At 36.0% G+C, this 16050-nt stretch overlaps 1 protein-coding gene across 1 annotated transcript in view; it reads left to right on the plus strand.

The window, feature by feature from the left end:
- The window catches only part of ABI3BP (ABI family member 3 binding protein), a 279616-nt gene that overhangs the window by 52165 nt on the left and 211401 nt on the right, over window positions 1–16050 (plus strand). The window contains exon 2 of the mRNA XM_055085864.1: window positions 10623–10802. Within this exon, the coding sequence (XP_054941839.1) occupies window positions 10623–10802 (180 nt within the window). The remainder of the gene's footprint in view (window positions 1–10622; window positions 10803–16050) is intronic.

The following is a 16050-nucleotide window of genomic DNA, read 5'->3' on the forward strand; positions in this document are numbered from 1 at the left end:
AGGCTCAGCGGCCATGGCTCACGGGCCCAGCCGCTCCGCGGCATGTGGGATCTTCCCGGACCGGGGCACGAACCCGTGTCCCCTGCATCGGCAGGCGGACTCTCAACCACTGCGCCACCAGGGAAGCCCGGGACTCGTCTTTAAGAACCCTGGCATGGAGCCTATCCCTTTTTCCATCAGGAGTACCTATTGTTATCATGCGTTACTTTAAATAGCAAGAACATGTAAGCAAATCACCTCCAGGATTTTCATGAAATCAAGCACAAAAAGAACGAAAAGAATGAGTTTTCTTAAGTCCCATAGCCTTTTCTTCTTTTTCGTGTACATGTATTAAAAAATAATAATTACCAAGAATCTACCAGTTGTCTAAAGCAGTACAGAAAAAGTATTACAAAACAGATTTTGATATCTACTTTCCTACCTGAATTTGGCATATCCTCATGGCATAAAAACTATTTTGGTGACCAGTTTAATAAAACCAAAGGGACACATTTGTTATATACCCTCTTGTTCCACCCCTTCCATCAGATCTAGAGCCCCTCTCCTGTAGCTGCATTGAACAAATTGTTCTAATCATGCTGCACTGAAATAGTTGACTTATTTATGTGCCTAATTTACTAGAATGCACAATCTTTGTGATCAGATAGGTCATATTTGAATTGGTATCACTAATGCCTAGTACCTTGTTGTAAGTGAATGGATACAATGAAAAGCAGATGAGTAAAAATACTAATTCCCCAAATTCCCCAAAGCAAATATAGATTTTATTTAGACTTTGTAGTTGTTTGAAGTGAACCACGTTACTGCCTCCTTTCCTTTATAGCAAATACATGGTCATGGATTGCATGTAGTTGCCCCTCCTACCCACCCCCTGGGGAAAAAAAACGAACAAAAAAACCCTAGCATGCTTCAGACTTTAAAGACTGATTTTGGGAGAATTAGATCAAGGAAGTGTGTGCAAGTGACAACTGTATATGTCTCAGGATAAGATTTCTCCTTAAGGATGAGAGGCTATTGATTTAGAAGGTAGTCTACCAAAAGTAATTTTCCTGCTGGGCTATTGGTTGGGTTATAAAGTAGGTGATGAAGTTTTTGCTCCTTTGGTAAAACTGTTAGCCCTGCCAAGCAGTGCTGAAATATCAACATTGGCAGGTTCAGTCTAATTCAGTCATCCAAAGTCACCAGATGGCGAAGTATTGGCCTGAGGAATCAGGGCATTGGAAATTCTTACCCAGGTGGAAACTGTGGTTGAAACCGTGGTTGTTTTAGCTGAAATGGAACTCACTTACACAAACAAAAGCTGGGCAAATAGATATAAAGTGCCCCATTAGGAAGAAAACATTTTCTCCCTCAGATTTTTGGCAAAATGGCATTTCTTTCTGAATTCAATAGCAAAACATCCTCTGTGTGTAGCTGATGACCGTAATGTCCTAATAAAATGTTAACTAGTTGACTCCTGGGGGGTGTTAGCTCTATGGGAATCTTTCGGGTGTGGCTTCTGAGGGGAGCTCTCCAGGTAAGCTGGACTTTTTATTTCCTGAACTCTGAGAGCACATGTTGCCTGTGGGCACATGTCGCCTGTGGGCACATGTCCTCCAGCTGGCAGTCTCACCTCGGGGCACAGGAGAGGGAGCAGCCTGCTCTGCTTGAGCTGGAGCAGAGATCACAGGACGCTCTGTTGTGAGCTTCTTGCTAACATTGATCCTGTATGTGTAAAGTCAAATTGTGAGTTTATTTAAAGCCCCCCAGTCCCTAGCTTTGACAGCTGTCCATGTGGCTTATGGGACTTTAACCACAACATTTTTCCTATACTTTTTAAAGAAGCAAATCTTTCCTTAGATTTATAAAAATCTTGCTTTATATATATCTAAATTATTTTAATCAAGATTTTTTCTTATACTTTCAGATATTTTCTTACATATTCTTAAAAGGTAGTTCTTATATACTTTCTTTTTTATTGAAGTATAGTTGATATATAACAGGTAAGTTATAGGTGTACAATATAGTGATTCACAATTTTTAAATGTTATACTCCATTTATAGTTATTATAAAATATTTGCTATATTCCCCATGCTGTACAATATATCCTTGTAGATTATTTTATACCTAATAGTTTGTACCTCTCAATCCCCTGCCCCTATATTTCCCCTTCCTCCTTCCTTCTCCCCACTGGTAACTACTAATTTGTTCTCTGTATCTGTGAGTCTGCTTCTTTTTTTGTCATATTCACTAGTTTGTTGTATTTTTTAGATTCCATGTGTAAGTGATATCTTACGGTATTTGTCTTTGTCTGACTTATTTCACTTAGCATAATGCCCTCCAAGTCCACCCATGTTGCTGCAAATGGCAAAATTTAATTCTTTTATCATGGCTGAGTGATAGTCCACTGTATGTATATACCACATCTTTATCCACTCACCTGTTGCTGGACACTTAGATTGCTTCCATACATATATTCTTATATTGTAAAAAACACAAGAAGGGATGCCTTCTATTCACCTCTAAAGCTGTGTGCTATTAATTCATCATTTCCTGAATGCCCAGAATCCCTTTTCCTCTATTGTTCTTATTTAGATCCCTGATTCATCATCTGAGTTGTATATATTTGGTGAAGTAATTTCATTTGTAAGTTAGGGAGCACAATGTCGAAAGTGTTTGTAGCTAGGTCCCTATCTTCCTTACGCCAGGCAACATGCCACCCAAAGCCCCTCATTAGCTGTGACAGCAGAATCAGAAGGCAGGGAAGATAGAAATCAAAGGCATGAAGTAAGAAGGCCGGGGTGGGTGGGTGGGAGCAGTTTGAGACCTATGGGAAGAGATTAGAGAATTTCAAGATGGCTACCTTTACCAAATTGCCCATTTTTGTAAATAGCAATTATTTTTGCATCATCTTTGTGAATGTGGCTGCTATATAGGGCCGTAAATAAAAGACGGTTTGAATGGTGCCATTTAGACTTTTGCAATGCGCAACTTCAACAACTGTCATTGACATCCCTGTTTCTGGAAGACATGTTGTAGAGCTGCTCTGTGTTTACTGCACACTAGCTCTTTGCAAGTTCTCAAAAATTATTTACTGGGCCTTGGTAAAGCATTGGGAAGAGAGTGATAGAGAATCTTTGGGGTTTTGAGGAAGAATTCCAATCTGGAGATCCAGAGAGCCAGGATACCATGAGATATATGGGGTTAATAGTAAGAATATAACAACTTGAAATTTTAAAAGATTTGTCTAGTATTATTTTGTGAGTGCTTTTAATTATAATTCTGAATACATCCCCCCCCCACCATCATCACCAAAGCAATTTAATTCCTTCCACCTATCTTGTCTGGCATGCCATCATGCACCGCAGAATGGGCCCAGACTTCCCTTTTCTTCGAAACCATCTTGCACAGGCTTTCCTTCCGATGGAAGGTTATTCAAGCATCTTGCCATTACAGCACTTGTAGAAGTAGTTTTTACAATACCCAATATTATTTGATTAATAGTGATATTTAATCTTCATTCTCCTTAAAATATTTAAGTGAAGGTGCCGTGCTTTTCTTGCTATGGAAAATTTCTAGTCATGTCACTGGCTTTCAGGTGGTTGTTATTGGTAAGAAAAGCCATGTTATAAACTACAGACTACACATTTCTACTGAATGATCAGGAACAACTGAAGACACTTGTCTAATTGCCTTGGCCACTCCTTTTACCTTATGGCTGTCACAGAAAAATTAATGTAATTCCATATGGTTTTATTTCTCCTTCTAACATCTTTCCTTGGATCATGGTACCAGGACAGGTAGAGTCATGTGAGTACCACTGTTATATGATACCTTTTTCACTCCCAAAGAATTAAAACAAGCCAAGTCCCATGTTAAAATTATGGTTTGTATAACTTAGCATTATAGTTCAGTTAAACACAATCTATGCCATCAGCTGTGATTTTGGGGGGAAACTTTTGAATGTGTTATCAGACAGTAACTGCCCTGTTTAATACATAAACTTGAGATGTGACATCTTGATAGTTCCTTAATTAGCTGCTCTGATCATGAAGGCATTGGAATGTTTCCACTTGCAAGCTAACTGTCTGAGAAGAACACAGAATACATCTGAAACTTAGAATGTTCAGTTCTTGGAGCATAGTAATGCCTGAAAAGGACTTGCTGCTTTTATATATGTACCATTTGTTTAATGGTGAATAATAATATTAGGCACTATTAAAACTACTTTCACCAGTGCTGTAATGGCAAGATGCTTGAATGTCCTTCCGTCAGGAGAGTCTGTATAAGGTGATTACAGAGGTGAGGAAGATTTGGCTCATTCTACAGTGGCATTATGGTAAACCAGAGAGATTCAACCACATTGAAATGCTGTTCTGTTTTATTGCTGGGTCATATCCCATTGTATGGAAAAGCCATAATTTTTTTATCCATTCAACCGGTGATGGACATTTAGGTTCTTTCCATTTTGGTGCTGCTTTGAATATCTGCACACAAGTCTTTGCATAAACTTATATTTTCATTTTTCCTGAGTAAATACCTAGGAATGAAATTGATGGGTTATTTGGTAACTGACCAACGGTTTTCACCAGTGGTGAAACTTCATGAAATATTTAACATTCATACTCAAAATGTATGAGAGCTCCAGTTGCTCCAAATTCTGCATAACACTTGTTATTGACAGTCTTTTCATTTTTGCCATTCTTAATGTGTATGTTATCTCTCACTGTGGTTTTAACTTGCATTTCCCTGAAGACTAAGGATGTTGACCAGGACTTGGTAAACTAGGACTGGGTGGCCAAATCTAGCCAACTGCCTAGTTTTATAAATAGAGTTTAATTGGAACGCAAACGTGTCCATTGGTTTACATAATGTCTATAGCTGCTCTTGTACTACAATGGCAGAGTTTAGTAGTTGCAATAGAGAACATCTGGTCTGCAAAGTCTAAAATATTTACTATTTGACCCCTTACTGAAAACATCTGACAACCCTCATGTCATCTTTTCATGTGCTTCTTGGTTATCATATATTTCCTTTAGTGAGGGATCTATTCAAGCCTTTTGCCTTTTATTCTTAAATGTTTTGTTGTCTTATTGAGTAGAAAATATTCTTCTAAATATTCTGGATGCAAGCCTCTAATTGGTAAATGTCCTGCAAATGTTTTCTGCCAATCTGCAGTTAGCCTTTTCTTTATCTTATTAGTCCTTTTAAAGTTCAAAACTAAAATCCGATCAAGTCCAATTTATCATTTTTTAAAGCCTATGCTTCACATATCATATCTGAACTGATGGGGATTGATTTAATTATTTTGATGTCTGAGAAAATTTGATTTTGTATAACAAAATAAGTGACTGAACAAGTATAGAGGTTGGCAGTGTAAATAGAATGTGTGTAAAAAAAAAGAGGAACATACTTTGGGTTTATAGAAAAGAATAGGGTTTATTCTTTTAATCCTGAAACAAGTGAGTCATTATTTTATTGACATCACTATTATAGCTATTCTTTTACTTAATATCTTATGGAAATAATTGCTAATCTGATTATTCTCAAACTTGCTATTTACTGTTTTACAACACTGAGAGCTTACAGGCTAAGGCATTTACTGCTACTACACTAATAGATATTTTTTACTTTTAGAAGAGAACTTTCGTGTTTTGCAGTTTTTCTATTGAAGTGGTTTTATCAACTTGACCAACTTCATATCAGCAATTTAGACCACATTCTGAAATATTTTGGAAAGTGTTAAGATAACCTGAAGAGAAATTAGACATGAAAGAATTCCTCCTACTAAATGGGTTGTGATGGTAACTCCTTTCTCACAGATCAGTGACTGGATGTCCATGGAAGTTTAGCTGGCTTAACTAAGTGCCTTGTGTTTGGGCTATGTTTCTTTGCAGAGTTTTATTGACACTGAGCACAGGCACTCAGAATTCTGGGGTCAACCTTAAATGTCTGCTCAGCACCTGTGCCTATAGCAATAGCAATAGCAACCTGACTCCTCTGGTTGATCCAGAGGGTTCTATGAAGTTGTAGCGCTCTACCTTTTGTCTGATTCTCTCATCTCACTACCTTTCTCACTGTTTTTAATGCCACAGGGCACGTATTTTCTTTTAAAAATTAAATGGGGATTATTTCTAATTTTGTTTTCAAAGGGATTTTTTTTTCTTTTAAAATTTCACAACACCCTTTGAAATATTTAGAGATACCCTAGGGTGTTGCAAACAGAGGATTAGAAACAATTGTCATAGATCCAAAGTTCTACTTTGCCAACATACAATCTTTTTTTTCAGCCGTTCTAGTGTTGCTTTCCTGAAATGCTCACATTCTTCATTTTCTCTCACTCTTGATTAGTATAGGCTTTGTTTCTCATATAGGATGCAATAAAATTTTCTTCCAGTACTCTTATTTCTCTGTACTCCTGGGCTTTCCTGGGCGATATATATGCCACTTTACTTATCAATGTTTTCCTAGTTAAACTTGTATCATGTTGTACTTTTTTTTATTATCTCCATCTTAAGTCATTCACCTGAGGTCTTCGTGCTAACTGTTGAAAGATAACATGTTATTACATGACTAGTGTTCCAGGCCTTTAAGCCAGAATTACTTGGAGTGAAGATAAATTTATCAAAGATGAAAAATTATTACAGGATGCACTGAGATATACCTTAAAATACTGGGGAAATTGTTTAAGAATGTAAAATTGAATACTAGTCCAAACATTCATTTGAAGGGACACTTGAGGAACTTATTCAGATGAAAAGGACAAAAAAATTGCTTAACCATTTTGCTGAGCTCTGAAAGTGTCAGTGGGGTCATAACTGAGTGAGCAAAGGGGTATTGAGGGAATCCATGCTGGGTGACAATGTGAGCGTAGGTGTAGGGCCAGGGCCTCGTATGCATTGCAGAATGTGGGAAGATTTATACTGGCCAAAGAGAAATGAGCGATGTTGAGAAGTAACAAATAGATAACTAATAAGGACTTACGGTATAGCACAGGGAACTCTACTCAATACTCTGTAATGGCCTACATGGGAAAAATAATCTAAAAAAGAGTGGATATATGTATATGTATAGCTGATTCACTTTCCGGTATACTAACACAATGTTGTAAATCAACTATTCTCCAATAAAATTTTTTTTAAAAAAGACAGAATTCATGTGTAGCAAGATAATAAAGGGATTTGAGTTCCTAGATCTAGTAAGTAACTGGGATGAGAGTCTCAAAATACTATTAAATTTGTGATGCTGTTTTGAGAAAAGATTTGTTTGTGTGCTTTTTTCTTTCTCAGGACTTTTAAAAGTTTAGCTCTAGAGAGTAGTATGAATTGGAATTTTGGAGAAAGTAGGTCAGATAAATGCTAATTTATTCAAAAAGTTACATGATGTTGATGTACTTATTGACATAAATTATTAGCAAAAGGGAGAAAGACTGGAGTCATGAAAATTCTAGGCAGAGGAAGCAAGAACTCTTCCACTTTTGTTAGTCAGTAGTTCTGTTTACAACCTTCCTTTTTCTCAGTTGGTACAGCCATCCTTCCCACTTTCCAAGGGGGGGAATAACATGGTACATCAGGCCACAGTCTGTGAGCAAAGGTCTAATGTGATGATGCTGTGACTCTTGGCTCTTAGCCCAAAAAGAGTGCAACCTAAGTTCATGAAGATTCCTAATCTCTTCTTCCCAACAAGGTGTTGGAAACAGGCCAGCTGTTTTTTGATTTTTTGTGAGACCCGATAACCTTATAAGGTAGCAGAATATTAACCCTAGATTAACTGTAGGGATAATCTAGGCACATAACTCAGAAGGGGAAAATTGGCTTGACCAAAATCTGTGTTGTATATGTGAGATTATCTATCTATATCTATCTGTCTATCCATGATTTTGATAAGGTGATATATATATGACCCGATAACCTTATAAGGTAGCAGAATATTAACCCTAGATTAACTGTAGGGATAATCTAGGCACATAACTCAGAAGGGGAAAATTGGCTTGACCAAAATCTGTGTTATATATGTGAGATTATCTATCTATCTATCTGTCTATCCATGATTTTGATAAGGTGATATATATATATATATATATATATATCACCTTATCAAAATCTTATAAAGTTAGGACAAAACATTATCAGTTAGCATCAATTTCAGCATTACGGTATGGGGGTTAGCTACTCCTTACTCAGTTGGGTCATGACAAAGTTCTCAATAAAAATGAGAGGAGGAAGTCCAGCCTAGCGAGAACCTAAGATGCGGTTTTGACCCTGCACTTAACCTGCAGACTGATAGAGGTGTGGCTGCCCTCAATTTAGCCATTTGTCCTATAAGAGAACTGGACTAGGTGAGCTGGGGATGAGTCTCCCTCAGACTTTTGGATAAGCTGCTCAGTGTCTCTGGGTTTTTTGCCACAAGTGTAGCAATAGCAGTCAGAGAACCAAGAAGTTACAGAAATTTTATCAAATTCTTGGGAAGTACAAAGTGCTATGCACATACCTGGAAATAGTAGTACTGACTGCTAAAGTACAAGAGTGGTTCCCACAGCCTGGTCTCCAAGATGCGTTGTTTTTATTGCTTCAAAGGCCTAATGAAATCCTTCTATGTGGCTATATTGAGGTCGCCCAGGATGACTTTTGACTGGAATAGTATAAATTTAGAGTGATAGCTTTGGGAAACCCATGCTATTTAGAGGTCCTGACTGGTATATATACAATATAAGTCTTAGATTAATGAGAAATAGACTGAATTATTAAGTTAGTAAATACAGTCTTCCCAATAGGTAAAATATTTTTAAAATATGAATTCCCAGTGAAATAAAGAAAGAAAATAATTACGTCCACAATCTCTCATCTAAAACTCTCAGAGCCAGACTTGTTTTAGAATTCAGAAAATCTTTGGATTTTAGAAATGTACTAGGATGCCTAAACCATGTATTAAGTAACCTCTTCAGTGGGGTCTTGATCAGCACCCTTTAATTAAGCACATTTAATTATAGGAATTAAGATTCCTATAATTAGAATCTGGAAAAATGGTACAGATGAACTTATTTGCAAAGCAGAAATAGAGTCACAGATGTAGAAAACAAACTTATGGTTACCAAGGGGGGAAGGTGGGGTGGGATGAATTGGGAGATTGGGATTGACATATATACACTACTATGTATAAAATAGATAACTAATGAGAACCTACTGTATAGCACTGGGAACTCTACTCAATGCTCTGTGGTGAGCTAAATGGGAAGGGAATCTAAAAAGAGTGGCGATAGATAGATAGATAGATAGATAACTCATTCACTTTGTTGTACAGCAGAAACTAACACAACATTGTGAAGCAACTATACTCCAATAAAAATTAATTTAAAAAAAGATTCCTATAATTAAACATGTGAAAAAGTCACACTGACTATTCAGTGAGATTAAAGAAAGACTAAGTGGCCTCATAACAGTTCAGACTGAGTTTTGTTGCCAAATAAGTTTGACATGAATTTACGAAAACCTAACAAAGCCTTTTTGAATTTCTAAACTGTGACTAACGGGCTTTGGATGGACCTGATTAAGTAACCAATTATTGAGCAATTACTGTGTACCAGCTTTAAGACATTGCCATTTGCACTAACCTTTGTAAACAACCTGTCAAAGTAGACATCGTTATCCATAAGTTACAAATCAAGAAAGAAGGCTCAAGCACAGGTTAGTGAGCAGCCAGGGCACACTTATAAGTATATGGCAGAGCTGCAGTTTGGACCCAGCTCCTTCTGGCCCCAAAGACAAAAGACAGTGTTGTTTCCTCATTGCTTGGTCAAGACCTTTGGTTAGTGTGAGTGTCCATCCCTGTTGCCTTCACAGTTAAATAATAATAATAATAATAATGCCTTGAAAATATAGAGTTGCTCTGCTTACTCTGCAGTCTCTCTGGGGAAGTTCACCCAATAATCATTTGTAAACTAAAGACACCCAGATGGATCTGGACCCCATTTGCGAGCATCACACTTAGATAGTCAACTTACTGTTGGACATTTCCAACAGTAAGTTGACTATCAGTGAGACAACAGTCAGTTGTCTCACTGACCCAGTGAAGTCCAAATAGAACTAATCATCTTTCTTCTCAGCCCTGCTCCTTTTAGAATCCCTTATTCTACTATCTCAGTTACCCCCTAGCCAAAACCCACCCACTTCCCTCCCTTTCCAACTCTGTTAATCACTGAGTCCCACGAGGATCCTGCTGGAGACCAGCACTGAGGAGGCTGGGGGTTTTAAAGTGCAGTAATTCAATTTACCAATAAGAAATTTCAGATCCTTTCACCATTCCCAGATAGGATGTATAAAATGAAGGTTCTGACCAACTGTGCATAGCCAAGATAGCCTTAAATCCCATTTACCTGCTCAATAATAAACTACAAAATATTAAACCCTAAGATTTTACTTTGTATTCTAGACTGCTTTTGCTTTATATGTTATTAAGTCTGTTTTCTTTGATCTCAAAATTACCTGTATTTTAGCTATTTTGGTGGGTGTGCCATGATCTTGAGTAGCTAGATATCACGATTTCCAATAACAATGCCTCTAGCCAGTAACTTTGGCTCCAAATTTGTCTTGGGATGCTAAAGAGATGAAGTAACAGCCACCTATATTTTCATTCCCATCTTTAGGTAAAAGGCCAAACCTGAAGGTCCACATCAATACCACAAGTGACTCCATCCTCTTGAAGTTCCTGCGTCCAAATCCTAATGTAAAACTGGAAGGTTTTCTCCTGGGATATGGAAGCAACTTATCACCAAACCAGTACTTCCCTCTTCCTGCGGAAGGGAAATACACTGAGGCCGTGGTTGGTAAGATCTTTGGGTTTCAGGCATAGGAAGAAGAGGTAAAAGGTAATGGGTGTTATATGATACATAAATCTCGAAGCATCGTTCTTTCTATACCCTCAGCTGAACCAAATGCCATAATTACAAAACATCTTCATAATTGTTGTAACCCATAGCACAATTTTTTACATTAAAAAATATATAATGCATACCCTGCTTATACTGCAGAAATAATCAACTTCATTGCCATTATACCTACAGTCCCTGACCACATAACTAAACTTGCACAGGGAAAAATAGCTAAAATACCTTAAATCTCTGTAACATAGCTTGTTTATGTGGATTAATTTTCCTCCCTGCTATGTCTTTACTTTCTTCTGGTGGAAAATACCATCTACAGCTTTCTGGGTGTCTATTCATGCCAAGCTACCTTTAAAAAGAAAAGACAGTGTATTACATTTAAAAATTTTTAGGGTATTTCAGACAAAAAGATTAAAGTTTGTGTTATGAAATTTTACATTTCTTTGAAAATATTTTTATCACATTAAAATGTAATTTGAGGATGTAGGTACTTTCAAGCCTTCTCCAGAAAAATTATTTGCAAATAAAAGGTTTTTAAAGGATAACATTTTTTTAAAAAGGGATCATCTATTTAAAATGCTGTCAAAGGCTTCCTGAATAGCCTAAGATGAGATTTATATTTTGATCCACTGCTAGGATTATTGCTAAACAGTCTTTTCATGAACTTCCGAAGTTTAATCCTATAACTTGAACTACTGTAGACCAGATCTGACATTCGTGCATATAGGTAGCAATGTTCAAGATGAATCTATTTTGTTCTGAAGCCCTTTGTTCTCATAGAGAAGTCTCTGTTGTGCTTTAAAATTAGGCAAGAGAGTAACATTATTAATTATAAATGTCTGGACTGAATTTTACATAAGATAAGCACTTTAAAGCAGACACATTACAGTTTGTAATCCCTCAAAATTTGAGAATTAGGCACTTTGAAAAATGTAACAACACTAACCTTGACCATATAAACCATAAGGAATTTGAAAATTTGCAAATATTTCCCCACCATATTCACCCTTCACTATAAAAAGTGACTGGAAGCTGTATACATACCTCCAAACAAGCGGAAACAGATCTACTGCTCCTTTATTTGTTGAGCATTAGAAGTAATATTTTACTTATGATAATTTTTTATCTTTGGTAATATAGATTGCAAATTTGGTCAGTAGTAAACATCCTTTCCCTATGATGTGGAAGGCATTCAATCTTAAGGTGATAGAAGTCAGACTGCTCATGAAAAATATGTGTAGAAAACTATAAAGAAAATTTCTAGCACAGATATACCAAGCTTTCGCTAATTCAGTGATGAGGGATGATCAAATAGACTAGGTACCTTTTTATTTCTTTACAATTATTTTCATTCCTTAAAACTTTTTTTATGAAAAAATTCAAACGTGTAAGGAGAGGGAAACCTGTAATGACCCTCATGTCTCATCATGCAACTTAAATATATAGCAATGTTTTGCTAATCTCTTTCCATGTATTCTTCACACACGCTATTTTTAGGGGTATTTAAAAGCGTAACTAGATATCATATTTGTAAAATTTATGAACACCTCAGTATGCACCTCTAATAGATAAGAAATAATTTTAATAATTCCTTGCTTTTATCACATTATAACAATAATCCCATAATATTTTTTTATACCTAGTCCATATTTAAATTTCTCTGGTGATCTTTAAAAATGCCTTCTTAGAGTTGTTTCTTTTTTTGAATCAGTATCCTATATGTTCTACATGTTAGGTTTGGTTGTCAAGTCTAATTAGTCTCTTATTCATAACAGTCCTCTCTCCCTTCCCTTTTTAAATGTCATTGATTTGCTGGAGAAATTGGATTATGCATCCTGGTTCACAGTCTCTATTTAACTGACTGCTTCCATGTCTTTTTGAACTGGCTTCTCTATCCCTGACTTTCCTGTGAAAGATATTTAGATTTGGGTTAAGCATTTTGGGGGAAAGAATACTTTATAGATGGTATGGTTTATTTCCTAACAACTCCCAAAGAGGTACATATGGCTGGTGTCATACTTAGTGATGTTAAAGCAGTTTGGTGTGTTTAGGTGGCCTCAGCCTGATCCCTCCATTATAAAATTCATCATCAAATTTTCACTTAATGGTTTTAGCATCTATCAATGCTCATTGCCCAGATTCATTATTTTATACAGAGGTTGTAAAATGGTAGCTTTACATTCTAGATAGAATCTAATTCTATCATTCCTTCTGCATTTTTTAGCTGAAATTCTACATTAAAGAATTTTATTTACTTTTTCACTTTTCTTATCTAGTGTTTTAGGAAAGACAGGATAAATTCTCATCATAATAAATTGATGCCTGGAAATCTGCAGTGGTGACCAATGATATTGTTGTTTGTTTTATAATCAGTAAGAATGCATTGGTTATTTTGCATTGATTTTTAGATATTTAATGATTTTTAATCAATATATCACTTATCCATCCCTTATGATGCTTTTCATTGTCTAGCTTAAATATGGTTGGTTGATTAACTCTGGTTCACTATTAAACTGTGAACTTTTTAAAGTCAAAGTTTATGTCTTATTTGGTTATTCATAGCAGGATGACCTACATTGTGTAGATAGGTAATAAATATTGTGGCAATGAATTGAACAGAGTCAAGTCTGTGTAGAATATTTAGGCTGGAGGAGTCCATGAGAGATTGTCTAGTCTAGGCCCTTGTCATCAGGCTAATATATATCTAAACCATCCTAGAACATATCACTGTGTACCTTAAAGATCTCTAAGCACAAAGATTCCCAAACTTCTCCTGGAAGGCTATTGCAAGCAGCATTTTAAACACTCCTATCTTATCCTTTAGATCAATGTGCTCTTTTTATTTATCTCCTTTCTCTTCTAGCATTCTGGTGGAAAAGGAAAAAAACATTCCTCTTAGATACTTCCTTTTCCATCTTTCTTTATGCCAAGGAATCTGTGTGCTTCTACTTTTATTACTTCAAAATGGACTTGCATTTCCAAATTAAATGTTATTCTCTGGTTGCTTAAATTGATTATTTACAGTCTTTTTTAATGATTATGATTGTAGTAATGGCTCTTAAATGATTAAACAGCTATGTATCAGTTTTCAATTGCCACTATAACAAATTACCACAAACTTGGTGGCTTAAAACATCACAAATTTATTATCTTATAGTTCTGTATGTCAGAAGCCCAATGTGGGTCTCTCTAGGCTAAAGTCAAGGTTGTAGGCAGGGCTGCATTCCTTTCTGGAGGCTCTGAGGGGAGAATCTGTTTCCCTGCTTTTTTGCAGCTTCTAGAGGGGCCCACATTCCTCTTCTACTTTCAAATCTAAAAAATAATACAAATGAATATATATATATATATATATATATATATATATACATAGTATATATATGTACACACAAAACAGAAAAAGACTCACAGATATAGAAAACAAACTAGTGGTTACCAAAGGGGAAAGGGAAGGGGGCAGGGGCAAGGGATTAAGAGATATGAAGTACTACGTATAAAACAGAAAAGCAACAAGGATATATGGTACAGCACAGGAAATTATAGCCATTATTTTATAATAACTTTTGATGGAGTATAATCTGTAAGAATACTGAATCACTATGCTGTACACCTGAAAGTAATATTATAAATCAACTATACTTCAATTAAAAAAATCCAACAACATTGGGTCAAACATTGCTCACACCACATCACTCTGATCTCTTCTGCCTTCCCTCTTCCACTTTTAAGGATCCTCATAATTATATTGAGCCCACCTGGATAATCCAGGCTACTCTCCATATTTTAAGGTCAGTGGATCAACAATCTTAATTGTATCTGCAACCTTAATTCTCCTGTGTCATGTAACCTAAGATATTCACAGGTCCTGAAGATGAGGATGTGGGCAATCTTTGAGGGCTATTATTCTGCCTGGCACAGACTGTATGTTTGAAATTTGTGTCTCTATTCTATTCCCTTTCTGCTACCAATTTACAGTATGGTCATTCTCAATTCTGTTCATCTGTAAATAAAAATAAAGTCTATTTTTCACAGATGTGCTGTGGGCATGTTAGTGAATTCATGATCATAAAGTGATGAGTTGAAATCCCTTGGGTCCAAGTTGCAAGAGCAAAGAATTTTTATTTCTTTATGGAAAAAAAGCATCACTTATAACCCCTCTTCTTACTTTATTCTGTAAGAGGATAGTAGTATTTCTTCAGTTGCACCAAACTATACCCAAATATTGTTACTTTCGTTTTCGAAACAAATATTAAGTGTCACTTTGTTTGACTCATTCCACTTCTTGATGTGTTTAAAAGATCCCACCGCTGAAATGAGAAGCTGTTGATCATTCAGAAATATTGAAGTTAACATTTAGTGATATGTGGACTAATACTCCTACTAAATAATCATTTATAAGCATTTCTACATTTATTTTAATATCTATCTAGTATTGACAGAGGTATTTTCAAAAGTCACTTGCTGGTCTTACATGTAAAAATAAAAAACATAAAATATTCCCTTTTGCTATTTTGGAAACTAAGATTCATAGGAAACATCTGTAAAACTTTTACTTCTGTAGAATCTTCTAAGATTTTTGTAGATTAGTCGGAGCAGTAGAAAAAGTAGTATTTTCCCAGATGACTATTAATAAACCATTAATGGCCTCGAGTCCTGCAATGATGTGCTAAAACATGATTCTTGTATAATAGATCTGCTAGTTTCCCATATCCTTTTTTCCCACATCGTGAATGTTCTCATTTCTGGCTTACACATTCAATTTTTGCTTTGTTACTTTTATGTTCAGCTGTTGGTAATTTTGCAAACATCCAAAAAAGGAAAAAAATGAAAATTTTTTGACATTGAATCTTTATAGACTCATACTTTATGATGTTCTCTTGACCTCTGAAAATACTTTAATCAACATCACCTGGGAAGGAAAAAGTTACATTCCATCAGTTTTGTAGAGCAAGTTAAGGAGTTATTTTAGTATCCTTACTGCAAGAAAAGCTTAAATTGGAAAAAAGTCATATATATTTATCACTACCAGGAATTCTGACTTAAGGATTTGTCTTCCAACCAGGTGTTAGGACTCCAAAGGGATATAAGAGGGCAAATTTCTTAATCCTCATGTTCTCACAGCTGCTAACCTTTACATTCACCGCCCTAAGAGAGCGAGTTTCTCACACTGAGCCTCTCATTTACTCGCCCTGGT

Source organism: Physeter macrocephalus, chromosome 1, assembly GCF_002837175.3.
Source record: "Physeter macrocephalus isolate SW-GA chromosome 1, ASM283717v5, whole genome shotgun sequence".
Taxonomy (NCBI): Eukaryota; Metazoa; Chordata; class Mammalia; order Artiodactyla; family Physeteridae; genus Physeter; species Physeter macrocephalus.